This window comes from Macaca thibetana, chromosome 2, assembly GCF_024542745.1.
Source record: "Macaca thibetana thibetana isolate TM-01 chromosome 2, ASM2454274v1, whole genome shotgun sequence".
Lineage (NCBI taxonomy): Eukaryota > Metazoa > Chordata > Mammalia > Primates > Cercopithecidae > Macaca > Macaca thibetana.
Window position 1 is genome coordinate 881,033 of NC_065579.1, and position 27,772 is coordinate 908,804.

General features: G+C 49.2%; 1 protein-coding gene and 2 long non-coding RNA genes across 11 annotated transcripts in view; 1 reads left to right on the top strand and 2 right to left on the bottom strand.

The window, feature by feature from the left end:
• RUBCN (rubicon autophagy regulator) overlaps positions 1-4,104 on the top strand; it is a 56,811-nt gene extending 52,707 nt beyond the window's left edge. For all 9 annotated transcript variants that reach the window (XM_050779014.1, XM_050779018.1, XM_050779017.1 and 6 more), the window contains 5 exons: positions 207-445; positions 1,182-1,243; positions 1,679-1,832; positions 3,092-3,185; positions 3,411-4,104. In XM_050779014.1, the coding sequence (XP_050634971.1) occupies positions 207-445; positions 1,182-1,243; positions 1,679-1,832; positions 3,092-3,185; positions 3,411-3,589 (728 nt within the window). In that variant the 3' untranslated portion in view covers positions 3,590-4,104. The remainder of the gene's footprint in view (positions 1-206; positions 446-1,181; positions 1,244-1,678; positions 1,833-3,091; positions 3,186-3,410) is intronic.
• LOC126947946 (uncharacterized) lies at positions 4,037-4,318 on the bottom strand. Its single transcript, XR_007723268.1, has 3 exons — positions 4,258-4,318; positions 4,170-4,223; positions 4,037-4,107 (listed from the first exon to the last, which is right to left on the bottom strand). It is a non-coding gene; the product is annotated as an uncharacterized LOC126947946 (long non-coding RNA).
• Positions 4,319-13,580: 9,262 nt separating this feature from the next.
• Positions 13,581-15,432, bottom strand: LOC126949287 (uncharacterized). Its single transcript, XR_007723658.1, has 3 exons — positions 14,593-15,432; positions 14,004-14,455; positions 13,581-13,818 (listed from the first exon to the last, which is right to left on the bottom strand). It is a non-coding gene; the product is annotated as an uncharacterized LOC126949287 (long non-coding RNA).
• Positions 15,433-27,772: the final 12,340 nt, after the last annotated feature.

Sequence of the window (27,772 nt, forward strand, 5' to 3'; positions counted from 1 at the left end):
GCTGGTTTTATTTCCTCAGGGCCTCCAAGGTGGGACATTACCCCAGGCTCCACTCTGGATTTCGGCGAGCTCTGGGGAACTAAGACAGAGGTTGCTAGAGGCCATTGGCCGTCCCTTTCCACCCTTTCAAGGGAAGAGCAGAGCCCCCTTCCCAGTTTGTAGGTGGGAGAGTTACATCTGGCTTTCTGGCTTTCCGGTTTTTCCAGATTATATCAAGCGACTGCGGTACTGTGAGTACCTGGGCAAGTACTTCTGCCAGTGCTGCCACGAGAATGCACAGATGGTCATCCCCAGCCGGCTTCTGCGCAAGTGGGACTTCAGCAAGTACTACGTCAGCAATTTCTCCAAGGACCTGCTCATTAAGATCTGGAATGATCCTCTCTTCAACGTGCAGGACATAAACAGTGCCCTCTATAGGAAGGTCAAGCTGCTCAATCAAGTCCGGGTAAGACCTTGGAAAGGCCACCTCAGAGTCTTGCCCTTCTCCTCCCCTCGTCTCCTCTCCTCATCTCCTCCCCTCGTCCCTCGTCCCCTCCCCTGGTCCCTCGTCCCCTCCCCTCATCCCTCGTCCCCTCCCCTCGTCCCTCATCCCCTCCCCTCGTCCCTTGTCCCCTCCCCTCGTCCCTCGTCCCCTCCCCTCATCTCCTTCCCCCGTCCCTTCCCCTGGTTATACAGGGCTTCCCACAATTACCACACTTCTTGTCATCGCAGTGTCAAAGCTGTAACCGTCTCCATTCATGCCCTCCCTATGTACTTTCTTAATCTCTTCCCATTTCCCAGGTATCTGTCTAGTTGGAGCCTCAAACCTGGCAATGGCAGCTATGAAGCTGTAGATAGCACTCGATGGCAAAAGCAGAATTTCTTCCTTCACTGAAAACATGAGTGCATGAATGAGGAATAGGGTAGCTAGTGAGAAACTGGAATTTCAGAGCGCTCCTCTGCCCCAGGCTGCTTATGTGACTCGGGCAGACAGACCTGGCGAAGGGGCCTTCCTTGAGCAGAGAGCACTCTGAAGCCAGTTGTCAGAGTGAATTAGAGCGAGTTAGAGCATAGGACAGTCTGCTCTGGCTGCAGTATGCAAGGCTTCTAGACCTCCAGGGTTGAAAGGCCCTGGGCTTCCAGCACTGGATTCCTCTTCTCACATCCCCCTCCCACTCCTGCCCCCACCTCTTTCTTTTCAGCTGCTGCGGGTCCAGCTGTGTCACATGAAGAACATGTTCAAGACTTGTCGACTGGCCAAGGAGTAAGTCCTTTGTGGAGCCAGAGCCCTCTGGCCACGTTGCTGTCTCCGAAAGGGACACATCCCAGCACTCGGCTCTTGTTATGTAACGGAGGAGAGTAGAGAGATTTTGCAGAAATGTAAAGTGGTAAACGAGAGGCCACAGCAGTAACTGTATCTGTGTCCTTCCCTCTGGAGGGGAATCTGTGGTCATTCCCTCCAGGGCAGGCCGCTGCTCTTAGCAGGCTGGGTCCCACGTGGACCCCTCTGCAGGAGTCTATGTCACTTCTGCCATCCAGACACCTAGTAGTGTGGAACGGCTGGGGTGGCCTGGAACACTGGGCTGGCCGATCGTTGCCCACCCTTGTTACTTTCTGCATTTCTGGATAGGGATCCTTCTACTACGACGTGGCACACGCACTGTTCATTCCCTCCCCTGCCTCCTGTCACTCCCTGTAGGCTTCTGGATTCCTTTGACACAGTCCCGGGCCACCTGACGGAGGACCTCCACCTGTACTCACTGAATGATCTGACGGTGACCAGGAAGGGGGAGCTGGGGCCCCGGCTTGCTGAGCTCACCAGGGCAGGGGCTGCCCATGTGGAGAGATGCATGGTGAGAAGGTCTCACTGTGGCATGCAGCTGAGCCCTTGCTTTTAGGGTTATAGGGAGTGGGGTGGACCTGGGGTTCTGGCCACTTAGCTCGAGGAAGTTGAAGCGGCCAGTCAGCACTGGGAGAGGAACTGGAAAGGACTGCTGTTCCTTAGCCTGGAGAGTAGCCAGAGCAACCCGATCTAAAGAACCTCGAGTGAGGGGAGGAGCTGGTGCTGGCTGTGGCCCTGGGTAGCTCTGGGCAGGACTGAGTAGACTTTCACTAAAGAATTGTCGGCCGGGCACAGTGGCTCAGGCCTGTCATCTCAGCACTTTGGGAGGCTGAGGTGGGTGGGTCACCTGAGGTCAGAAGTTCAAGACCAGCCTGACCAACATGATGAAACCCCATCTCTACTAAAATACAAAAATTAGCTGGGCATGATGGCCTGTAATCCCAGCTACTCGGGAGGCTGGGGCAGGAGAATCGCTTGAACCCAGGAGGCAGAGGTTGCAGTGAGCCAAGATCACGCCACTGCACTCCAGCCTGGGCGACAAGAGCAAGACTCCATCCCCCACAAGAAAAAGAAAGGAATTGTCATGATGTGAGAGGAGAACTCTGGATTCGAATCTGGAGAGCTTCTACCCTCGGCCTTCGTTTCTTATCCTAATTTGTGTGACATCGTTTTGTATATTTATGTGTTCCACAAACGTACATCGTTATTGTGATCTACTCAACATGTAAAAAATGCAGAAATTATACTTTTCGATCTTCCTGTCTTAGACTATGCCCAGTTTATGTTCCTGTGACAGTCCCAGAATTAGAGCTGGGCATAGGTAGGGAACCCTGTGTGTCTGGAAGGAACTGGAAATACTTCACTATAAGCGGACTCCAGACTGGGTGCTGTATTTGAGGAACAGCCTGGTCTCCACATTTGATCTTAATTGGTTGTGGTTCCTTTTCTGAAATAAATCACAACCCAGATGGGACTGTCGGCTTAGGAAGCCCTTTGTGGTGCCATTTCCTCCTTTTCCTCTCTTACGGAGAGCCACACCAGGGGTCAGAGCTTCTGTGGCTAGTGCCTGTCTGATCTCCTGCCTAAAGCTGTGTCTAACCCAGCCCAGCCCTGGCCCTAGTTTAGCTTTCATGCTTCTGAGTCCAGCCCAGGCCTCCTCCCCGTGGGCAGCAGAACCCTGCAGACCACTCCCGTCCTTGGTGTTCACCCTCCCGTGCCAGTTCCTGATGTGCCGCTCCTCATGTTGCCATCTGTGTTTTTCCTCCCCAGCTCTGCCAAGCCAAGGGCTTCATCTGTGAGTTCTGTCAGAATGAGGATGACATCATCTTTCCCTTTGAGCTCCATAAGTGCCGGACCTGTGAAGGTGAGGGCAGGTGCAGGCATCGGGCAAGTGAGCCTGAACACAGGGCTCCTTGATTCCCCAGAGCCACCCCTGTTAGCAAGAGTTCGGTGCCACTCAGCACCTCACAGGGCCTCCCCAGGGGACACCGCACCTTGGTGGCGAGAAGGGGCTGTGGCAGCAACTGACCTCTAGCTGGAGATAATACAAATTGTTTTCTTCTCTCTCCTACCTTCCCAACCTGAGTAGAGTGTAAAGCGTGTTACCATAAAGCCTGCTTCAAGTCTGGAAGCTGTCCACGCTGCGAGCGGCTGCAGGCCCGGCGGGAGGCGCTGGCCAGGCAGAGCCTGGAGTCCTACCTGTCGGACTACGAGGAGGAGCCCGCCGAAGCGTTGGCCCTGGAAGCCGCCGTCCTGGAGGCCACCTGAAGAAAGCACGTGAAGCCCCTGTCTGGGCCGGGGTCACACATATTGCAGAACTGAGCCACTCTTTGAAGGACTTGCCCCACCTGGGGCTGCTTCTTTTTTTTAATTATCTTTTTTTTTTTTTACTGACTTGTCTGACGTCCATGTGCAGTCAGCCTTTGGTAGGTTGATGGGTCCAGAGTCTGTGGTGACAGGTAATTTGTAAGCTCCAGGTGTTTTCATGAGAACTGACATGTGGGTCCTTCAGTGAAGCTTCTAGTGCCTCTGTCAGGGGAAGAGACAGCAAGACCCAGTTCTTCCAGCGTCTGTGGCCTTCTCCTCTAGAACCAGACCTGGTTTCTTCTCCTCTAGAACCAGACCTGGTTTCTTCTCCTCTAGAACCAGACCTGGTTTCTTCTCCTCTAGAACCAGACCTGGTTTCTTCTCCTCTAGAACCAGACCTGGTTTCTTCTCCTCTAGAACCAGACCTGGTTTCTTCTCCTCTAGAACCAGACCTGGTTTCTTCTCCTCTAGAACCAGACCTGTTTCTTCTCCTCTAGAACCAGACCTAGAAACCAGACCTGGTTTCTTCTCCTCTCCAGACCTGGTTTCTTCTCCTCTAGAACCAGACCTGGTTTCTTCTCCTCTAGAACCAGACCTGGTTTCTGGTTTCTTCTCCTCTAGAACCAGACCTGGTTTCTTCTCCTCTAGAACCAGACCTGGTTTCTTCTCCTCTAGAACCAGACCTGGTTTCTTCTCCTCTAGAACCAGACCTGGTTTCTTCTCCTCTAGAACCAGACCTGGTTTCACCTGCATGTCAAGTATCTGTTCCAATTTTCCTTTGTTTTTGTTCTGGAGCTTCTGAGCCAGGCCTTTCTCAGCCACCTCTCCTCCTGCTGCTGAAACAGTGGCGTTCTCTCTCTCCCTGTCCTGGACTGGGGTCAGACCGTGCCCCGAGGAGAAGCAGCAGAGAATGAGACTACGTCGTGGGCATTTTGTCCGCTTATTTGGGTATTTTGGGGGCCACACAACAATCATGACTATCCTGGACTCCTCAGAGACCTCAGAGAGGCAGCCGTGAATGTCCCTGTGTTGCTGGGATTTCCCGTTTGGAATATTTGAAGTATAGATGATGCCAGAAGCTGACTTTCTTCATCTGCCCTGGTGAGCTTGAAGCAAAGAACAGAACTGATGCTTAGGCCAGGCTCGTCTGCAGCCTTATGCCACAAGCATACGTGAGGCGGCAGCTCTTGCTGAAGGAGCACTTACTCACAGGGGCTGTCGGCCCCTCTTAGTGTTAAGGTCTCTTTTAGTTAACCTGGCTTTTTGGTGCAGGTATGATCTTTGAAGCTCAGGCAAGTCCCTGATGCCATCCTAAGGTGAGGACAGGAACCCCACCCACGCTCTTCTTAGTGTGTCCCTGACCACTCTGTCATCTGTTCGATGGTCATCGTGGTTCTCAGTGAAAGTACAACCCAACTCCCTTCTCTCTCCCCTTGTGCAGCAGAGCTGCGTCCTTCCCTGGTGGCCGAGTCTCTCTTGCCTTAGCTTCTGTGGTCAAAGGTGGAGAAAAGCTTCCTGCTATTAGTGCTGTTACAGAACTCGACAGTGTGTGGATGTGAGTGTGAATGTTCTGTGTTCTTGGGATAACAAGAGCCTTTATGCCAATTATGCACTTAGCTCTGTGTAGCCTGGTGATGTTTATCTGTTCAGTTCCCCATTTGATAGTGCTGGTTTTAGTGTGCGCCCTGCCCCCGTTAATGTGTGTGTTGACGGCAAAGTCCTTTCGATAGTGCTGGTTTTAGTGTACTGCCTCCCTCTGTTAATGTGTGTGTTGATGGCAAAGTCCTTTCGATAGTGCTGGTTTTAGTGTACTGCCTCCCTCTGTTAATGTGTGTGTTGATGGCAAAGTCCTTTCGATAGTGCTGGTTTTAGTGTACTGCCTCCCCCCCATTAATGTGTGTGTTGACGGCAAAGTCCTTTCGATAGTGCTGGTTTTAGTGTGCGTCCTGCCCCCGTTAATGTGTGTGTTGACGGCAAAGTCCTTTCGATAGTGCTGGTTTTAGTGTACTGCCTCCCTCTGTTAATGTGTGTGTTGATGGCAAAGTCCTTTCGATAGTGCTGGTTTTAGTGTACTGCCTCCCTCTGTTAATGTGTGTGTTGACGGCGAAGTCCTTGGATGGGACCATGTGTGTGTTTGTGATGTTCCTCAAGTTGATGCAGCTTCTAACCTCTGTGAAAACACTGGTCAGAGTGGCTTCCCCAAGAGCGGGCGGCTCTGTGAACTAAAGCCTGCAGCATTTCTGTTCTGGGACTGAATTCAGCCCGTGGGCCCGTCTTCCTGTAGTTGCCTGCTGGTAGGAGAACAATGGGCGTGGGCGCTGTCCCTGGAAGCTGAACAGAAGGGGGCCTGTGGTTGGTGGAAGCTGATGAGAGCCTGAGCTGGCGGTAAGAAGGAATCTCCCAGGGAGGTGGGAGAGGCCTTAAGGTGATGGCCAGGGCTGAGGCTCCACTAGCACGAGAGGGAACGTGTGGGAACCGGCCCCTGCTCTTGGTTCCTCTGCCTCAAAGTTGGGATCTGAAAGCCACGCTGGGCTACAAGACCCTGGAGCTGTTCTCCCTTCTGTTCACAGTGAGGCTCTAAAGGCCAAGGCCAGCAGTTCTGAAGGGCTGACTGGAAGGCCCGGGCCCTTCAGGGAGCTTCACGGAACTCAGGTTTCACTAGGGGTTCGGTCCCAGGTCCAGACCCAGGGGTTTATAAAAATGGTGAGCTCTCCTTCCAGGTTTAGTTTAAATTACACATCCAGGCCAGGCATGTGGCTCACGCCTGTAATCCCAGCACTTTGGGAGGCCGAGGCGGGCAGATCTTGAGGTCAGAAGTTTGAGACCAGCCTGGCCAATGTGGTGAAACCCCGTCTCTTCCAAAAATACAAAAATTCACCAGGCATGGTGGCGGGCACCTGTAATCCCAGCTACTTGGGAGGCTGAGGCAGGAGAATCGCTTGAACCCAGGAGGTGGAGGTTGCAGTGAGCCGAGATCGCACCACTGCACTCCAGCCTGGGTGACAGAGCAAGACTCTGTCTCAAAACGAAAACAAAAAAGTGACACATCCAGCTCCCTCTCCAGGTCGCTGGAGATGTGCTCTCTTGTCCCGCCTGTTTCTCATCAGCACAGGATCAAAGGATGAAAATGCTGACAGCTTCTGAAGCCGAACTCAACAGTCTCACAGGCTCCTGACTTGTCACTTACTTTTCTCCATCTCCCTCAACTGCACCCCATCCCTTTAGATCGTGCATGTTTTAGTGACTCTGACACGCTGCTGCCATCACCGTCCAAATACCCATTTATTTATTTATTCGAGAGGGGGAAAGCGGGTAGAGGATGGGATGTTTTGGAAGCACTTTGCAACTTGTCAGTATCTGAAAATCCCCTGCTGTTGCGGGGAGAAGCTTTGAATGCACTGAAGAGAATTCCTTCTAAACGAAGGTGAGGGTAGTGTTCTTTCTCTAAGTAAAGGGAAAGAAAAAAACATAGGTTGCTTACCAGGTGGAGACAAGATTCAAGACATAGCAGAAAAGTGTAAGACAAATATCTTCCACTTAAATGAGGCTGTTTTGACGTTCTCTGCCAAGGATTTAGAGCTCTTGTTGAATTACCATAGAAGAAGCGCGAGTCTCAGTAGAGATGTTCTGTGTGTGCAGCCTGTGCTCTGAACTGGCTTTCCACCTGCCGTGGTTCTTGCACAGCCTGGCAGTTCATTGTCATCTTTAATAAACTAAGGAAATGAAATTCTGTCTTTGGTTAGCCTTCCTTGACTGTCAAGAAATGGCATTGTGTCCACTGTACAGCAGGTATATCTGAACATTGAGAAGGTTTCCGTTACAACGTAAAGCAAATGGGACCACACACATCAAGGAAAGTGGGGTGGAGTGGCTGCGTCACTAACTTGCCATGAGACCTCTCGAGCGAACCACTTCACTTCTCTGGATTTCTGGCGCATGGAACATGTGCCCCCTGCCCATACCCTTGGTGTAGTTGTCACTTAAAACAAGGTGTCTTCCTCTCCGCAACATCTGACTTGCCTTAGATGCTTCAGTTCCCACTTCTGTGACTACCTAGCATCTTTCTCGTGCTCTTGGCCCACTGGAGCTCCAGCTCTACCCTGCAACTCTCTGAACATTTGCCCTTAAATGTCCCCTTGTCATCTCCAACCCGCGTGTCTAAACCCAGAATAAATACCGTATTTCCCATGTCATCTCCAACCAGCGTATCTAAAACCAGCATAAATACTGTATTTCCCATGTCATCTCTAACCTGCGTGTCTAAAACCAGCATAAATACTGTATTTCCCGTGTCATCTCCAACCAGCGTGTCTAAAACCAGCATAAATACCGTATTTCCCATGTCATCTCCAACCCGCATGTCTAAAACCAGCATAAACATCATTTTCCCATGTCATCTCCAACCCGCGTGTCTAAAACCAGCATAAATACTGTATTTCCCATGTCATCTCCAACCTGCATGTCTAAAACCAGCATAAATACCGTATTTCCCGTGTCATCTCCAACCAGTGTGTCTAAACCCAGCATAAATATCGTTTTCCCATGTCATCTCCAACCAGGTGTCTAAACCCAGCATAAATACCGTATTTCCCTTGTCATCTCCAGCATGTCTAAAACCAGCATAAATACCGTATTTCCCTTGTCATCTCCAAGCCGCGTGTCTAAAACCAGCATAAATACCGTATTTCCTTTGTCATCTCCAAGACGCATGTCTAAAACCAGCATAAATACCGTATTTCCCATGTCATCTCCAAGCCATGTCATCTCCAACCAGCGTGTCTAAAACCAGCATAAATACTGTATTTCCCTTGTCATTTCCAAGCCGCATGTCTAAACCCAGCATAAATACCGTATTTCCCGTGTCATCTCCAACCCGCGTGTCTAAACCCAGCATAAATACCGTATTTCCCGTGTCATCTCCAACCCACGTGTCTAAAACCAGCATAAATACCGTATTTCCCGTGTCATCTCCAAGCCGCGTGTCTAAAACCAGCATAAATACCGTATTTCCCGTGTCATCTCCAAGCCGCGTGTCTAAAACCAGCATAAATACCGTATTTCCCGTGTCATCTCCAAGCCGCGTGTCTAAAACCAGCATAAATACCGTATTTCCCGTGTCATCTCCAACCGCCGTGTCTAAAACCAGCATAAATACCATATTTCCCGTGTCATCTCCAACCAGTGTGTCTAAAACCAGCATAAATACCGTATTTCCCTTGTCATCTCCAAGCCGCATGTCTAAAACCAGCGTAAATACCGTATTTCCCGTGTCATCTCCAAGCCTCGTGTCTAAAACCAGCATAAATACCGTATTTCCTGTGTCATCTCCAAGCCGCATGTCTAAAACCAGCATAAATACTGTATTTCCCGTGTCATCTCCAAGCCTCGTGTCTAAAACCAGCATAAATACCGTATTTCCTGTGTCATCTCCAAGCCGTGTGTCTAAAACCAGCATAAATACTGTATTTCCCATGTCATCTCCAACCAGCATGTCTAAAACCAGCATAAACATCATTTTTCCATGTCATCTCCAACCAGCGTGTCTAAAACCAGCATAAATACTGTATTTCCCTTGTCATTTCCAAGCCGCGTGTCTAAACCCAGCATAAATACCGTATTTCCCGGGTCATCTCCAACCAGCGTGTCTAAAACCAGCATCAATACCGTATTTCCCGTGTCATCTCCAAGCTGCGTGTCTAAAACCAGCATAAATACCGTATTTCCCGTGTCATCTCCAACCAGCGTGTCTAAAATGAGCATAAATACCGTATTTCCCGTGTCATCTTCAACCAGCGTGTCTAAAACCAGCATAAATACCATATTTCCCGTGTCATCTCCAACCAGCGTGTCTAAAATGAGCATAAATACCGTATTTCCCGTGTCATCTCCAACCAGCGTGTCTAAAATGAGCATAAATACCGTATTTCCCGTGTCATCTTCAACCAGCGTGTCTAAAACCAGCATAAATACCGTATTTCCCGTGTCATCTCTGACCAGCGTGTCTAAAATGAGCATAAATACCGTATTTCCCGTGTCATCTTCAACCAGCGTGTCTAAAACCAGCATAAATACCGTATTTCCCGTGTCATCTCCAACCAGTGTGTCTAAAACCAGCATAAATATATTTCCCAAAACCTAACCATTAGTCACCCAGGTTTGAAAATTGTTTTCAACTTCCTCTGTAAGTGGCACACTGAGCTCGTCACATACTGTCTCCTTCCTACTCCCTGTCATCAAGTTCTGTTGATGTTTTTCTCTAAAATAAATCTCTCATTACTTTTCTGCCACTAGCACACAAATTCAGCTGTTCTTCATCATACATTATTTTCCTCCCTGCTCCTCAGTGGAACAAGAATGACCAGAAGCACCTTGTGGGATGAGGGGCCGGGCACGGTGGCTCACGACTGTCATCCAGCACTTTGAGGGGCCGGGCGTAGTGGCCCATGCCTGTCATCCAGCACTTTGGGGAGACCAAGGCAGGCGGATCACCTGAGGTCGGGAATTCGAGACCAGCCTGGCTAACATGACAAAACCTCATCTCTACAAAAATACAAAAATTAGCCAAGCATGGTGGCGTGTGCTTGTAATCCCAGCTACTCGGGAGGCTGAAACATGAGAATCGCTTGAACCTGGAAGGCGAGGGCTGTAGTGAGCCAAGACCCTGCCTCAAAAAAAAAAAAAAAAAAAAAAAAAAAAAAACAGCATACTGTGGCATGAGGGGCGTGATTGTGACCTGCCTCTGCCTCCCCTGTTAGTGCTCACCAAGTCTCTGCAGTGGTGAGCGTGTCCTCATCTCCCGTCTTCTCCCTCAGCTACTTTGTCTGCAATTGCTCCTGTTGTGTTTGTCCAGCAGTCATCATCAGAGGACACACATCCCAAATGTCCTTCAGTCACTTTATTATTAAACTGCCAGCTCTTTCCTTGCCAGGAACTAAACCAGGAGATAAGATGGTATTTATATGTTGTAAACACACACTACATATTTAAAAATCTTCATATTTACAATTTAAACTGAGAGGAGAATGAAAAAGCCATGTGAAAGACTGCTGAAGTTGATAAAATGTTCAAATGTTTTTCAACTAGAGATAGGAAAATAGCTTACAATACAAAACCTTTACTTTGTTCTAAGGCCCTTTGTTCACTGTTACAAACTGGTGTAGTTCACAGGAAGCCAAAATTTGATTTCCAGTAAGTTCCCAAACTTCTGTTCCCAACATTTAACTTAGATTTTAGATGATCATATTCCAAGATTGAAAAGACTGTTAAAGAGGAAAACAAGGACCACCGACTCACAATGGCAGCCCAGCATTTACTTACTCATTCAATCATCTGTCAATCCCAAACATCTGTAGATGCCTCTGTGTCCCAGACACCATGCCAGAGCTGAGAGTACAGAGAAGCACAGAATATTGTTTAAAGATGTTTACTGGAGCATAATTTATAAGGGTAAACACTTAATGGAAAATATAAAAAATAAATGCAACCATCAAAATTACAGTTATAAAAATTGGGATAGTAAGCCATGCATGGTGGCTTATGTCTGTAATCCTAGCACTTTGGGAGGCCGAGGCGGGTGGATCATGAAGTCAAGAGGTTGAGACCATCCTGGCTAACATGGTGAAACCCCGTCTCTACTAAAAATACAAAAGCTAGCTGAGCATGGTGGCGGGCGCCTGTAATCCCAGCTACTCGGGAGGTTGAGACAGGAGAATTGCTTGAACCCGGGAGGCGGAGGTTGCAGTGAGCCGAGATCGCACCACTGCACTCCAGCCTGGGCAACAGAGCGAGACTCTGGCTCAAACAAAAAAATAAATTATGATAGTAACATGGGGAAAAAGTCTTGTAACACAACGTTATGTGAGAAAAAGTTAGAAAAAATGTATGTCAAATATATATTTATTAGTCCATACTTACATAAATAAATGACTGAATAAATAAATTCTCACAGAAGAATTCTAAACAAAATATATAACTTCTCCCAGGAGGTAGAGTTTAATTCCTTCTCCCATTGAGGGCAGACTGGAATTAGTGATTCACTTTTTAATAAAAGGATATAGAAAGAGGAAAATAGCAACTTTACAGTAGAGAGAGCTAACACAACCTTAACCAAGTAATCAAGCTTAACATCACCAAAGATGTCATTGGATGTCATGTACCTACTGATATAATGAAAGGAGTACGTTTTCCCTGACATTCTTTCAGAAACCCATAACCTTAGTGTAATCATGAGAAAAACAACAAACAACATAAACACATGAGAAAACTTCGAGGAACTTTCTACAAAACACTTGACCATACTCAAAATTGCCAAGGTCATGAAAACAAGGGAAGAGAGAGGCCGTCACAGGTGAGAGGAAACTAAGCAGATACGATGGCTGAATGCCATGTGGGATCCCAAAATGGAGACAGGACATTAGTGAAAAACTGGCAAAATCTGAATACAATTTGGAGTTTAAAGTAACGTACCAATGTTGGTTCGTCAGTTTTGGGAAATGTCCAGTACTGCAGTAATGTAAGATGGGTTAACATTAGGGAGAGCTGAAATCGGTGAGGGCTATGTGACAAATCGTGTACTATCTTTGCAACTTTACTGCAGATCTAAAATTATTCCAGATTAAGAAGTTTACATCTATAAAAAGCATATGTACATCATAATTACAGTTATGCAAAAATGTGATTGTAAAAAATACATAAGGAAAACAAATACATAAAAATAAGTGTGGTTCTGTTAGAATGGTGGGAGTGTGGAGTACTTTTTCCCCTTATCTGCTTACTAAATTAGCTGTAAATGACTCATTTTCCATAAGTTAAAGAGTTAATTTTAGAGGTGTTTTGAGAAAAAATTCTTTTCCTTGAAATACAGAGGGAATGTACAAAAGTATATCTGAATTGAAGGGTAGTCAAGACAAAGCCTGCTTTAAAATATCCCTGAGACGTCCTTCTGCACAAGGTAAGCTGACCCGTGTTGACCCAGAAAATATCCGTTGTTCCTGCCTTTCCAATCCCCTCAGCCTCACCCCAGTTCTGCTACAAATGGGTGCCTCTGTCAGCCCCGCTGCCCCGAGAGCACACAGGGAGAGGGCACCTGAGAATGTATGTAAACCCTGAAAATCCAGGCTTCGAGACCTCGGTTTTTGTCCTTGATCTTTTGTAGGGTTCTCAGCATCACCTTAGTCCTGGAGGAACTCTGGCTTCCAAGGTAGGCTCATACTCATCAGGGTCTCTGGGAAGGCTGGGGCAGGAGTGAGGGTAGGAGGCAGAGGGCTCATAGGACTTAAGAAAAGCTTTTTTGAAGGTCAGGTTTTAGAGTGGAAGGTTCAAGCAACGGCCACCTGAACACTTTTGCAGAAGGTTCCCAGACTCTCTTCCAAACACTACAAACAGCACTAACAGACTGGCCTGGAGCTCCCGCCATAAGCACCTGTAAACAGAGTCACCCCTTCAGTAGCGTGTACTGGCCCTCGCTACCCTTCTTCAGACCCAAGTACAAGTAAAGTCTTACAACTGAAAAGGCGGAGGTGACCGGCCAAACAGAAATATTTACCTAGCCTGCATTCTTTCCACTATGTGCCCAGTGAACTCACGAGTCTCGGAGAACAGAGTAAACCCTCTCTTCACTCCTTACGTAACATTTTTCCCCAGAAACACTTTATCAGAAACATTTTTTTTTTTTTAAACGGAGTCTCGCTTTGTCACCCAGGCTGGAGTGCAGTGGAGCTATCTTGGCTCATTGCAGCCTCCACCTCCGGGTTCAAGCGATTCTCATGCCTCACCTTCCTGAGTAGCTGGGACCACAGGTGCACGCCATCACACCTGGCTAATTTTTGTATTTCTAGTAGAGAAGGGATTTCACCATGTTGGCCAGGCTGGTCTCGAACTCCTGACCTCAGGTGATCCACCTGCCTCAGCCTCCCAAAGTGCTGGGATTACAGGCATGAGCCACTGTGTCTGGCCAACAATTGTTTTTTTTAAAACCTATCGCCAAGGGTTTGGCATATGGATCAAGCTGGATTGCCTGAATTCATTCCCTAGAATTTGGACCTTGAGGAAATAAAACAATGAGCGAAAAGATGGGCTGGCACTTGCTTGTTCCAGCATGGTGATGACACTGTCACTCCTGGACTCTGGGTGTGTGGCATGGTGATGACACTGTCACTCCTGGACTCTGGGTGTCCGGCATGGTGATGACACTGTCACTCCTGGATCCTGGGTGTGTGGCATGGTGATGACACTGTCACTCCTGGATCCTGGACTCTGGGTGTCCGGCATGGTGATGACACTGTCACTCCTGGACTCTGGGTGTCCGGCATGGTGATGACACTGTCACTCCTGGATCCTGGACTCTGGGTGTCCGGCATGGTGACGACACTGTCACTCCTGGATCCTGGACTCTGGGTGTCCGGCATGGTGATGACACTGTCACTCCTGGATCCTGGGTGTGTGGCATGGTGATGACACTGTCACTCCTGGATCCTGGACTCTGGGTGTCCGGCATGGTGACGACACTGTCACTCCTGGAGCCTGGACTCTGGGTGTCCGGCATGGTGATGACACTGTCACTCCTGGATCCTGGACTCTGGGTGTGTGGCATGGTGATGACACTGTCACTCCTGGATCCTGGACTCTGGGTGTCCGGCATGGTGATGACACTGTCACTCCTGGACCCTGGATCCTGGGTGTGTGGCATGGTGATGACACTGTCACTCCTGGATCCTGGACTCTGGGTGTCCGGCATGGTGATGACACTGTCACTCCTGGACTCTGGGTGTGTGGCATGGTGATGACACTGTCACTCCTGGACTCTGGGTGTCCGGCATGGTGATGACACTGTCACTCCTGGACTCTGGATCCTGGGTGTCCGGCATGGTGATGACACTGTCACTCCCGGACTCTGGGTGTCCGGCATGGTGATGACACTGTCACTCCTGGACTCTGGGTGTCCGGCATGGTGATGACACTGTCACTCCTGGATCCCGGACTCTGGGTGTGTGGCATGGTGATGACACTGTCACTCCTGGATCCTGGACTCTGGGTGTCCGGCATGGTGATGACACTGTCACTCCTGGACTCTGGGTGTCCGGCATGGTGATGTCACTGTCACTCCTGGATCCTGGACTCTGGGTGTCCGGCATGGTGATGACACTGTCACTCCTGGACTCTGGGTGTCCGGCATGGTGATGACACTGTCACTCCTGGACTCTGGGTGTCCGGCATGGTGATGACACTGTCACTCCTGGATCCTGGACTCTGGGTGTCCGGCATGGTGATGACACTGTCACTCCTGGATCCTGGGTGTCCGGCATGGTGACGACACTGTCACTCCTGGAGCCTGGACTCTGGGTGTCCGGCATGGTGATGACACTGTCACTCCTGGACTCTGGGTGTCCGGCATGGTGATGACACTGTCACTCCTGGACTCTGGGTGTCCGGCATGGTGATGACACTGTCACTCCTGGAGCCTGGACTCTGGGTGTCCGGCATGGTGATGACACTGTCACTCCTGGACTCTGGGTGTCCGGCATGGTGATGACACTGTCACTCCTGGATCCTGGACTCTGGGTGTCCGGCATGGTGATGACACTGTCACTCCTGGACTCTGGGTGTCCGGCATGGTGATGACACTGTCACTCCCGGACTCTGGGTGTCCGGCATGGTGATGACACTGTCACTCCTGGACTCTGGGTGTCCGGCATGGTGATGACACTGTCACTCCTGGATCCTGGACTCTGGGTGTCCGGCATGGTGATGACACTGTCACTCCCGGACTCTGGGTGTCCGGCATGGTGATGACACTGTCACTCCTGGACTCTGGGTGTCCGGCATGGTGATGACACTGTCACTCCCGGACTCTGGGTGTCCGGCATGGTGATGACACTGTCACTCCTGGACTCTGGGTGTCCGGCATGGTGATGAGACTCTCCCTACAGGTCTCCTGGACCTGGGGCTGCCAGTTTCCTATCCTGTTCTGACCCTAGTTCTGTAGCCTTCCCTTCAAATCTATAGCTTTCCCTTCACAACTTTTTAAGTTTTTTTGTTGTCGTTGTTGTTGTTTTGGTTGACAGGGTCTCGCTCTGCCGCCCAGGCTGGAACACAGTAGCGTCATCTTGGGCTCACTGCAGCCTCAACCCCCAGGCTCAAGTGATCCTCCCACCTCAGATCCCCAAGCAGCTGGGACTTCAGACGCACATCCCCACCCCGGCTCCTTTTTATTTTTTAATATAGACATAGGGTTTCACTATGTTGCCCAGGCTGGTCTCGAACTCCTTGGCTCAAGCAATGTGCTCACCTCGGCTTCCCAAAGTGCTGGGATTACAGGCGTGAGCCACCACACCTGGCCAGTGTATTCCTTTTTCTGCTTAAATTAGCTGTAGTCAGTTTTTGATGCTGGCAGACAAAGTACTCTGGTGAAAGGACAAAAGAGGCGGCAGTGACTGGGACAGTCCGACATTGACTTTGCTTCTCTGATTCAAGTCAGGGGTGTGGGATTCTTTTCATCAACCGTGTGTGTTCACCTCAGTGCTTGGTGGCAGTTCCTGCCTTTTAGGAATATAATTTAGTTATAACATAGGACCTAGATAAATGAAAGTATTAGATATAGAGTGTTTACCACGTGCCAGGCACTACTCTAAATTCTTCACGTGTATAGTTCTGATCTCCCAACCATTCTATGAGGTGGGCCCATTATTTCCATTCTACAGAAATAACTGAGCACAGAGAGTTTAAGTAACTTGATCAAAGTGACACAGCCAGTGGCAATGGAGCTTGGGTTCAAATCCAGGCAGCCTGGCACCCAAACCCTGCTCTTAACCACTGTGTTATCCAGAGTGAATGAGAAAGACAGAGAAGGGGCAGGGAAAGGAGGCCTGAGCGATCAGGAGCGGCCCCCACAGCCTCTGGTTCCGGAGCTGATTCCCACAGGCTGGGTGGGATTTAGATCCGTGGAAAGAGGCAGGAAGGGCCTCTGGGGACAGGGATCAGAAGAGCAACAGGAAACACAATCACAAAGCTGGAATTGGAAATGATGTTCAGACAACTGTGACACACAGAGGAGGGGGGACCTTTGAAGGTGCTCAAGGAACAACCTGATAGGTAGAGGGGAAGTTGGACCATAAGGAGCCTTAAATGCCAGATCAGCCACTACAACCCTGCCCCGCGAGGAGGGCCCTGCAGCTTCCACAGGGACTAAAGATGGGAATCGTTTTATGAATTACGGAAAGTTGCAAGCATAGATAAAGATATTGAGAGCCGTATGCTGAACCCCCAGGTGCTCCTCATCCGGTAGTGACCAGCTCACAGCCCACTTAGTTTCCTTTGTACCCTCACCCACCTCACCCACCAAGATTATTTTGAAGCAGATCTCAGACATCTCATTATTTCATCTGTACACATTTCAGGTATAAAATATCTGTACATATTTTGGGGATACTCATTTATGTATCTCTAAAAGATAAGGACTCTTAACAAACCATGATACCATTATCATGCCTAAAAAGCTAAGAGTAATCACTTCATAGCAGCTGGTATTTAGTCCCCTTGCCCCAATTACCTCTCTTTTTACAGTCTTACAAAACCATAATCCGTACACCGTAACTGGTTAGTGTGTCTCCATCTTTTTTTTTTTTTTTTTTTTTGAGATGGAGTCTCACTCCGTCACCCAGGCTGGAGAGCAGTGGGTGCGGTCTTGGCTCACTACAACCTCCTCCTCCCGGGTTCAAGAGATTCTGCTGCCTCAGCCTCCCGAGAAGCTGGGACTACAGGCGCCGCCACCACACCCGGCTAAGTTTTGTATTTTTAGTAGAGACGGGGTTTCACCATGTTGGCCAGGCTGGTCTCAAACTCCTGACCTCAGGTGATCCACCCGCCTCGGCCTCCCAAGTGCTGCAATTACAGGCGTGAGCCACCGCGCCCAGCCATATGTCTCCATCTTTTTGTTTCTTGCAATGTATTGTTAAAGAAATCAAGTAGTATGTGTACACAAATAATGTTCAGTTATTGAGTATTTCTTTTTTACTCATACTCTGTCTTGTTCCAAAAGGATTTTAAATGACTTATAATTTTAATATAATCCGGGGAGGGGTAAGCGTGAGATGGGAGATTCAGCTCTGGGAGGCCAGCAGAATGGCTTTTAGGTCCTCCTTGGATTCAGAAAATACTTCTCGAAAGAGATTCGAGCTAAATCTTACAGGATTAGAGGTTAGCCGGATGATAATAAATCAAGAGAGGAAAGAGGAGCTCCCGCAAAGGGCTGACCCAGGGCAGTGAGAACAGGGGAAAGAGCTCGGAGGTAGAGGCAGAATCTGGTGTTTCCTGGGGTGCGGGACGTTAGGGGTAGTAAGGCTGGAGTGGGTAGAGGAAAGGGCTAGGGTGACACCCCGGGGTATTAGGCGGAACTGAGGGAAACAAATAGGAGCAGGGAAAAGGGAACGAGAACGGAAAAGAGGGAGGTGGGAAATAGGAGAGGGAGTTTCCAAACAGCAACACAACAGAAGTGTATTGGGTTGTGGAGCATTTGCCCTGGTGAGAGCTGGGTCTGCCCTGGACATTTGTGGGGATTATGGATCAGCGCGTGGAGCTGCGCGGCCACATCCACCATTCACTTGTATCTGAGTGACGGCTTGCATGTTGAGTGACAGCTTGCATGTTGAGTGACAGTTTGCACCTGAGTGACAGCGATTATGGCTCAGTGGGTGGAGCCACGCAGTCACATCCACCATTCACTTGCACCTGAGTGACAGCTTGCATGTTGAGTGACAGCTTGCACGTGAGTGACAGTGATTATGGCTCAGTGGGTGGAGCCACGCGGCCACATCCACCATTCACTTGCACCTGAGTGACAGCTTGCAGCTGAGTGACAGCCTGCACCTGAGTGACAGCCAAGCTACAGTCATGACTACGTTTCTTTCTTTCTTTTTAAAGAACAATAAATTGACTTTATTCCTTATAAAGGTGATACTGGAGAATGTGACATAGATTTGCTGGCACATGGGTTTCCTATGAACAAACCCCAGAATTGGACAGACGTATCCAGCGCTACATTGGAACCATCCCAAAAAACCAAGGCCTGCATTGCATATCTATCTGCTGCCTGCTGAAGGAGCCCTGTCTGTGTGCCCAAGGACAGTGGCTTCCTTGCCAAGGGCCATCCCTATTGCAGGAGAAAGCCTTTCAGGACCCCTCTTACAGAAACACGTCTCAGCAGCCTGCAGAGGATACAGCTTTCCATGTGGCTCAGGGAGCAGTTGATATCAACATTCTCTCAATTTGAATTATTATTTATTATTATTATACTTTAAGTTCTGGGACATGTGCAGAACGTGCAGGTTTGTTTCATAGGTATGTACATGCCATGGTGTTTGCTGCACCCATCAACCCGTCATCTACATTGGGTATTTCTCCTAATGCTCTCCCTGCCCCAGCCCCCTACCCCCTGACAGGCCCCGGTGTGTGATGTTCCCCTCCCTTGTCCATGTGTTCTCATTGTTCAACTCCCACTTATGAGTGAGAACATGCGGTCTTTGGTTTTCTATTCCTGTGATAGTTTGCTGAGAATGATGGTTTCCAGCTTCATCCATGTCCCTGCAAAGGACATGAACTCATGCTTTTTTTATGGCTGTATAGTATTCCATAGTGTATATGTGCCACATTTTCTTTATCCAGTCTATCATTGATGGACATTTGGGTAGGTTCCAAATCTTTGCTATTGTGAATAGTGCTGCAATAAACATATGTGTGCTTGGGGATGGGCACGATGGCTCACGCCTGTAATCCCAGCACTTTGGGAGGCTGAGGTGGGTGGATCACAAGGTCAGGAGATCGAGACCATCCTGGCCAACATGGTGAAACCCCGTCTCTAGTAAAATGCAAAAAATTAGCCAGGCGTGGTGGTGTGTGCCTGTGGTTCCAGCTACTCGGGAGGCTGAGGCAGGAGAATCACTTGAACCTGGGAGATGGAGGTTGCAGTGAGCCGAGACTATGCCATTGCACTCCAGCCTGGTGACAGAGCAAGACTGTATCAAAAATAAATAAATAAATAAATAAGCAAACAAACGTATGTGTGCATGTGTCTTTATAGCAGCATGATTTATAATCCTTTGGGCATATACCCAGTAATGGGATTGCTGGGTCAAATGGTATTTCTAGTGCTAGATCCTTGAGGAATCGCCACACTGTCTTCCACAATGGTTGAACTAGTTTACAGTCCCACCAACAGTGTAAAAGTGTTCCTGTTTCTCCACATCCTCTCCAGCACTTGTTGTTTCCTGACTTTATAATGATCACCATTCTACCTGGAGTGAGACGGTATCTCATTATGGTTGTGATTTGCGTTTCTCTAATGATCAGTGATGATGAGCTTTTTTTCATGTTTGTTGGCTGCATAAATGTCTTGAGAAGTGTCTGTTCATATGCTTTGCACACTTTCTGATGGGATTGTTTGTTTTCTTCTTGTAAATTTACTTAAGTTCCTTGTAAATTCTGGATATTAGCCCTTTGTCAGATGGATAGATTGTAAAAATTTTCTCCCATTCTGTAGGTACCTGTTCACTCTGGCTAGTCTTATGCGGAAAACTGAAACTGGACCCCTTCCTGACACCTCATACAAAAATTAAGATGGATTACAGACTTAAACGTAAGACCTAAAACCAGAAAAGCCCTAGAAGAAAACCTAGGCAATACCACTCAGGACATAGGCATGGGCAAAGACTTCATGACTAAAACACCAAAAGCAATGGCAACAAAAGCCAAAACTGACAAAAGGGATCTAATTACACTAAAGAGCTTCTGCACAGCATGACTGTATTTCAGTGCATGTTTACCACCGAACTCTTAATGCTCCACCACTGCCCTGTGTCATTAGGATCCCAGCTCTGCAGCCATTCCTCTAGTTGGGCCTGGGTCGGCTCTGGGATGCCGCGGGGCCGGTAGGCTGCGGAGGGGCCAGTGGGGCCCTGGGGCCAAGGCAGAGACCCCTCCCGCTGCACATCCCACTGCTTGGGCACCTGGCCCCCCGCAGGCCCGCCCGCTGCTCCCGCCTCCCGTGGAGGGTCGGGGGCTGGGGACTGGGGAAGGGTACCCCAAATATCTCTGGGTGGCGATCGCTCAGCCCCTCCAGTCCATCCAGCTCCTGCATTGTCCGTCCTACCAATAACCTCTCACTTGCTATTCTCAGCCCCTTCCTGCCTTGTCTCCCTGTGAGACCTACTGGAACCCCCCACCTTTCACACCACTGACCAGCTGGAGGAAAACGCAGAGGCACAGACTAGGCCACGTGCCTAACTGGCTGCTTCCCCAGACGCTCTCACTTTCCCATTCTTTTTTTTTTTTTTTTTTTTTTTTTTTGAGATGGAGTCTCGCTCTGCCACCCAGGCTGGAGTGCAGTGGTGAGATCTCAGCTCATTGCAACCTCCACCAGCTGGGTTCAACTAATTCTCCTGCCTCAGTGCAATTCTCCTGCCTCAGCCTCCCAAGTAGCTGGGATTACACGCACACACCACCATGCCCGGCTAGGTTTTGTATTTTTAGTAGAGATGGGGTTTCACCATGTTAGCCAGGCTGGTCTCAAACTCCCAACCTCAGGTGATCCGCCTGCCTCGGGCTTCCGAAGTGCTGGGATTACAGGCGTGAGCCACTGTGCCCGGCCTCACTTCCCCATTCTTAAGGCCTCCCGTTTCAGACCTGCCCCCTTTTCCCCGCATTTCTGTCACGGCACATCATAACCAGCAGACAGGGCTTCCCGTTTCACAGGAGAAATAGAAGCCATCGGACGGGACCTCCTTCAAACTCCTGCCACCAAAGCTCAGCATGTCCCTGGACCCACGTGTTTCCTCTTTTCCTTCGGGATTGAATTAGGTGCCGCTTGAAACCCGCTCCTGGGTGGGGTCTTGGCTCTATCAGTTATGCCTCTATTCTGTATGTTTCACCTCGCCCTTGTAGGGGCATAAAACAGCGTTTAAAACAGGATCAAGCTTCCATTTTAAAACTCCCACACTCCCTTAATTTCATCTCCCTCTCCACCTACTGCCGCCTGTCTCTTCCTCTTCATGGCTGAACTTCTCAAAAAAGTGGATACACTTTCTGTCAACTCCTAAACGCTCCTCACACTCCCTTGGCCTCTGCTCCTACCTTCCTCCTCCCACTTCACGGGAACTACTTGTGCCAAAGAGGATCCCTGAGACGTCCTGACTGGTAACCCCAGTGGACTCTACTCAACACGCCACGTCCTTCACTTCTTAGAGTTTGAAACAGCCTGACCCTCCTCTTCCGGCGACAATCTTTTCCTTGGTTTGGGGACTGTACATCTCTGGTTCTGCCCTCCCTCTGAGCGCCCCCTCCTCTGTTCAGCCCTTTATGTCGGCATTGCTTGTGTCTGTCCTGGCCCATTTTCTCCTCTCGTTCTACATCCTCCCCGGGGACTTTAGCTCCTCTCATGGCTCAGGTCACCAGCTCCGCAGTGATGACAACCAAATTCTGTACCTCATTTCCCGAGGCTCCTGACGGACTCGCCTGGTCAATACGTTACTGGACACATTCATGAGACTGTCTCACACAGGCCTCTCAAACCCAGTGTGTCCCAGGTAATTCTCTTCCTGTCCGTGCCTGTTCCTCTTCCACTGCCTCCTACGTCAGTGGCTGTCCGCCTTCTCTCTCTCTCCACCTCTACATTTGGCTCATAGGAAAAGTGTCACCAAGGGCTGTGGGTGCAGATTTCTCATTATCCCCTAAGTTTGAACATTTTTCCCCTCTAAAGTGTATGACCATTACCCTATTACAGATCAACATCTTCTATCACTCGAATGACTGCAATAATCTAACTGGGTTCCCTGGGGCTGTGGAGGACTGCAAGAGGCTGCCCAGTGTACCCCTCCCTCACCATCCCCAACAGCCCTCACCTTCTGGTCTACAAAACTCTTAAAAACATTTAAACAGTGTTACTCTGGAAAGGCACCAACTATTAGCTTTGGGTTCTTCACGCAGCCCTGTTTGGGCTGTTTCAGGTGTCCCAGCTTGGCGCTTCTGTTAGCCTCTGGGTCTGAAGACAGTGGGATGATCTTAAAGGAGTCTCTGGAGATATCCCCTCACCAGGAAGCATCTACTGATGGACTTACTGTCCCTGCCCGAACACCGTGGCTCTCTCCTCCTGCCTGTGGCACAGTGTTTGCCACACAGTGTGATGACGTTCTGCTCTAGACTCAGGACCTGCCGGATGTTTTCTGGGGGATGGAGTGGGGCAGTGGAATGTCACTGCACGATCCACCACGGCAGCCGCCTGGAGAGTCACTCAACAGAATAAAATGAATGAATGAATGAATGAATGAGCCAGAGACTGAATGAATTGGTGCTTGGTCACCGTGGGAATCAACTTCTTTTCCCTTAATGTGCTATCATTGTTTTTCTTTTCTCCTTTTTTTTTTTTTTTTTTTTTTCTGGGACGGAGTTTCGCCCAGGCTTGAGTGCAATGGCACAATCTCGGCTCACTGCAACCTCCGCCTCCTGGGTTCAAGTGATTCTCCTGCCTCAGCCTCCTGAGTAGCTGAAATTATAGGTGCTTGCCACCACACCTGGCTGATTTTTATATTTTTAGTAGAGACGGAGTTTCGCCATGTTGGTCAGGCTGGTCTCGATCTCCTGACCTCGTGATCCACCTGCCTCAGCCTCCCAAAGTGCTGGGATTAAAGGAGTGAGCCACTGCGCCTGGCCTTATTTTTTCTTTTTTTTTTTTTAATTTAATTTTTTTTTGAGACAGTCTCACTTTAGTACCCAGGCTGGAGTCCAGTGGTGCAATCTTGGCTCACTGCAATCTCCACCTCCTGGGTTCAAGCAATTCTCCTGCCTCAGCCTCCTAAGTAGTTGGGATTACAGGTGCACACCACCACACCTGGCTAAGTTTTGTATTTTTTTCTGTAGAGATGGGGTTTCACCATGTTGGCCTTGCTGGTCTCAAACTCCTGAGCTCAAGCAATCCTCCCACCTCAGCCTCCCAGAGTGCTGGGATTACAGGTATTAGCCACCACACCCAGCCGTGCTATCATTTTTTGATGGTACCAGTCAGGACTGTTAGTAACTAGAATTCTCTCCTGGCCCATGGACACTGTGGAGGTTCAAGTACAAGCCTAAGTTCAATTCAGATCTTTATTCAATTAAATAAAAATTATTTGGCATTATTATTATCAGAAATACAGACGTATTTCCTGCCTTCAAGAAGCAGACAGGGAAGACGGACCCCGCCTTACAGAAAGAAAGCCGTAACGGTGATGCAGACAGGGAAGAAGGCAATGATGCCATGAGAGAAGTTAAAATCAATAGCTTCTAAGGTAAGAATAAGAAATTAATCTCGGCCGGGCGCAGTGGCTCAAGCCTATAATCCCAGCACTTGGGAGGCCAAGACGGGTGGATCACGAGGTCAGGATATCGAGACCATCCTGGCTAACACGGTGAAACCCCGTCTCTACTAAAAAATACAAAAACCTAGCCGGGTGAGGTGGTGGGCGCCTGTAGTCCCAGCTACTCAGGAGGCTGAGGCAGGAGAATGGCGTGAACCCGGGAGGCGGAGCTTGCAGTGAGCTGAGATCCGGCCACTGCACTTCAGTCTGGGCACAAAGCGAGACTCTGTCTCAACAACAACAACAACAAAAAAAAATTAATCTCAGCTGGGAGGATGTAGGAAGACCTCTCAGAATGGATCTATTTTATTTTTAAAAACTATGGCCGGGCATGGTGGCTCACGCCTGTAATCCCAGCACTCTGGGAGGCTAAGGCAGGCAGATCACAAGGTCAGGAGTTTGAGACCAGCTCTGACCAACATGGCAAAACCACGTCTCTACTAAAAATACAAAAATTAGCCGGGCGTGGTGGCAGGCACCTGTAGTCCCAGCTACTCAGGTGGCTGAGGCAGGAGAATTGCTTGAACCCGAGAGGCGGAGGTTGCAGTGAGCCGAGGCCATGCCACTGCACTCCAGCCTGGTGGACAGAGCGAGACTCCATCTCAAAACAAAAACAAAAACAAAAAACCCGAAACTATTTATTATGGAAAAATTCAAACACATGCAAAAGTAGAGAGAATAGGATGATGAACCCAAGGTACCAGTTGGCCAGCTTCAAAATTATCAACATTTTGCTCAAGCTCTTATTCCCCATATTTTAAAAATATAACCACAATACCTGATCAGAGCTAAAACAAATATGGCCGCACACCTTTAATCCCAACACTTTGGGAGGCTGAGGCGGGCAGATCACCTGAGGCCAGGAGTTCAAGACCAGCCTGGCCAATATGGTGAAACCCCTGTCTCTACTAAAAATACAAAAATTAGCTGGGCATGGTGGCGGGCACCTGTAATCCCAGCTACTCAGAAGGCTGAGGTAGGAGAATCACTTCAACTGGGGAGGTGCAACCCTGGTAACTCACACACAGGTCCGGTCCCACCCACAGCAAAGCTGGATGCTGTGGTTGGCAGAGCCAAGCCGTTTGCCTGCACTTCAGGCCAAAGCCGGGATGCGACCTAGATGGTTCCTAAGGTCCCTGACAATCCTGAGATCTTGCATCCTGTCTATTTCAGGTCAAAGGTGCCTACATGTTCCTTCTAGCTTTGTTCCCCTGATGTTTCTTGCCACCTGCTACTCCTCTCTGAGCTGCTTTTCCAGGTTCCACAGGGTTCAGCTGTCCGTGGTAGACAGGAGGGCAGAGAATGAGGTGGTTGGGTTCCACTTACCTTTCTATCTTCTTGCAGTATGGCTGTCTCTTGACCGGCACCATGTAGACTTTTGAGGGCAGACAGGAGTCTGCGGAGAGATGCTGGGGACGTTGAGCAACAGCAGTGGGGGTGGGAGGCAGAAATGAGGACAAGAACGTTCACCTTGTATTTCTCTCAGCTTCTCAGATGACCAAGGTGGTGCTGCAGATGGTGCTGAGGAAGGAGAACCCATAAACCCAGAACAAGATGAGAGGATTGCCGAGACCAGGAGTTCGAGACCATCCTGGTTAACATAGTGATACTCCCCATCTCTACAAAACTAAAAATGAAAAAAGTAAGGGGAGGAATCATGTGTTTTCTGGGTCTGGGTGGAGAACTTTTCAAAACCAGAGTGCCAACTTTCTATTTGTTTTTTATGTTTTTTTCCATCATTGTCATGGTGGTTGTTGACTGTTATGGTGCTAGCGGGACTACCATTTAGCATGGAAATTAGATTATAACGAAGTTAGAGGTCAAGTGAGCTGCCATCTTGGATTCCATCAGTCTTAGCTGGTTTGATCACCAGGGAGAAGTTCGGACCTCAGGCATCCTGTTTCCTAAAGATAAACAGAGTTAAGGCAGGGTAGGTATTCACGGAGGTCATGTGGGCATTACACTGGACGACATCTTGGCTTTAGCCCTGATCTGTCCAGTGCCCTCAACCCAGTACTGGAGGAGAGCCCTGAGCCACATCATGGCATATTGTGGCTTTGGGCAGAAAGAAAAGCGGATAGTGCAATGGAAAGAGCATAGGCTTGAGAGTCAGACTTGACTTCAACTCCTAGCTCCACCACTTACCACCTAGGTGACCTCAAGCCACTTTCTCAGTCTTTCTGAGCCTCCATTTCCTCATGTGTGTCCTAGAGCTTGTCTGATAGGGCTACAGTGAGACTTAATTGAATTAAGTATAGTGAGAATTAAGCCAGGTATGGAGAGACCTAGGTCCTGTCAGTGAATTAATTGAGATCAGGTAGGGAGGGACGTGGCTCCTGTGGGTGAATTAATTGAGATCAGGTGGCGAGGGACGTGGCTCCTGGTCAGTGAATTAATTGAGATCAGGTGGGGAGAGACGTGGCTCCTGTGGGTGAATTAATTGAGATCAGGTAGGGAGGGACGTGGCTCTGGTGAGTGAATTAATTGAGATCAGGTAGGGAGGGACGTGGGTCCTGTGGGTGAATTAATTGAGATCAGGTGTAGGGAGGGACGTGGCTCTGGTGAGTGAATTAATTGAGATCAGGTAGGGAGGGACGTGGCTCCTTGTGAGTGAATTAATTGAGATCAGGTAGGGAGGGACGTGGGTCCTGTGGGTGAATTAATTGAGATCAGGTTGGGAGGGACGTGGGTCCTGTGGGTGAATTAATTGAGATCAGGTGTAGGGAGGCACGTGGCTCCTGTCAGTGAATTAATTGAGATCAGGTAGGGAGGGACGTGGCTCCTGTCAGTGAATTAATTGAGATCAGGTAGGGAGGGACGTGGGTCCTGTGAATTAATTGAGATCAGGTAGGGAGGGACGTGGGTCCTGTGGGTGAATTAATTGAGATCAGGTGGGGAGGGACGTGGCTCCTGTCAGTGAATTAATTGAGATCAGGTGGGGAGGGACGTGGCTCCTGTCAGTGAATTAATTGAGATCAGGTGGGGAGGGACGTGGCTCCTGGTGAGTGTACGCCACGAGGCAGCTGCTAGCTGGGAACACAGGCACAGGTGGGAACAGACCTTCACTTCCTGCTCACTTAGGTTCAGCGGCTTCTCCAAACCAGCCTCCCAGGAATGCCGTTCTCCATGGCCGTGAGGGGAATCAGAAAGAGACCCTGACTCCTCTCCTGAGGCCCCTTCCACACCCTGAGCCAGCAGGATCCACGCAGCAGAGGTCATCTGTCCCCAGCTTGGCCCACTGAGGTCAGCACGGCTGGCCAGGGTAGCTTGTCTCTCAGCTCCCATCCTGTGTACTTCCACATTGGTTTAACCAGAGCAAAACTGAAATCTACAATCGTCATAAACACATTTAAATGTGCATAGGATCAGCCATACAAATTATGAAACATACGTTTGGCTCACGGTATTATTCATTGTTTTGTGACGGCTACAATGACTATAGCAAACATTTCTCGAAAGTAGAAAATAAGAACCCAGCACCCCTTTAGCTAAGTAATGTGCCCTCTTTCCTCAATATTCCTTCCCGGGCTCCACATTACTGCCCTTAAGTCTGGAAATATTCTGGTCTGAGCCCCGTAGTCCAGGCCTCATATTCAGGCTTTCTGTCCCCAGTGATGAAAGGAGAGGCGGCAGACCTTTCTCCGGTGAGCTCAGATGGGCCTCCTGGAGTCTCCTGGGGCGCACAGGATTTCAAAGATCCAGGAGGGGCTGCCCGGGGCTGTGGGGTCTGATGAACCTCTCACATTCCCTCCCACACCTGCCCTTT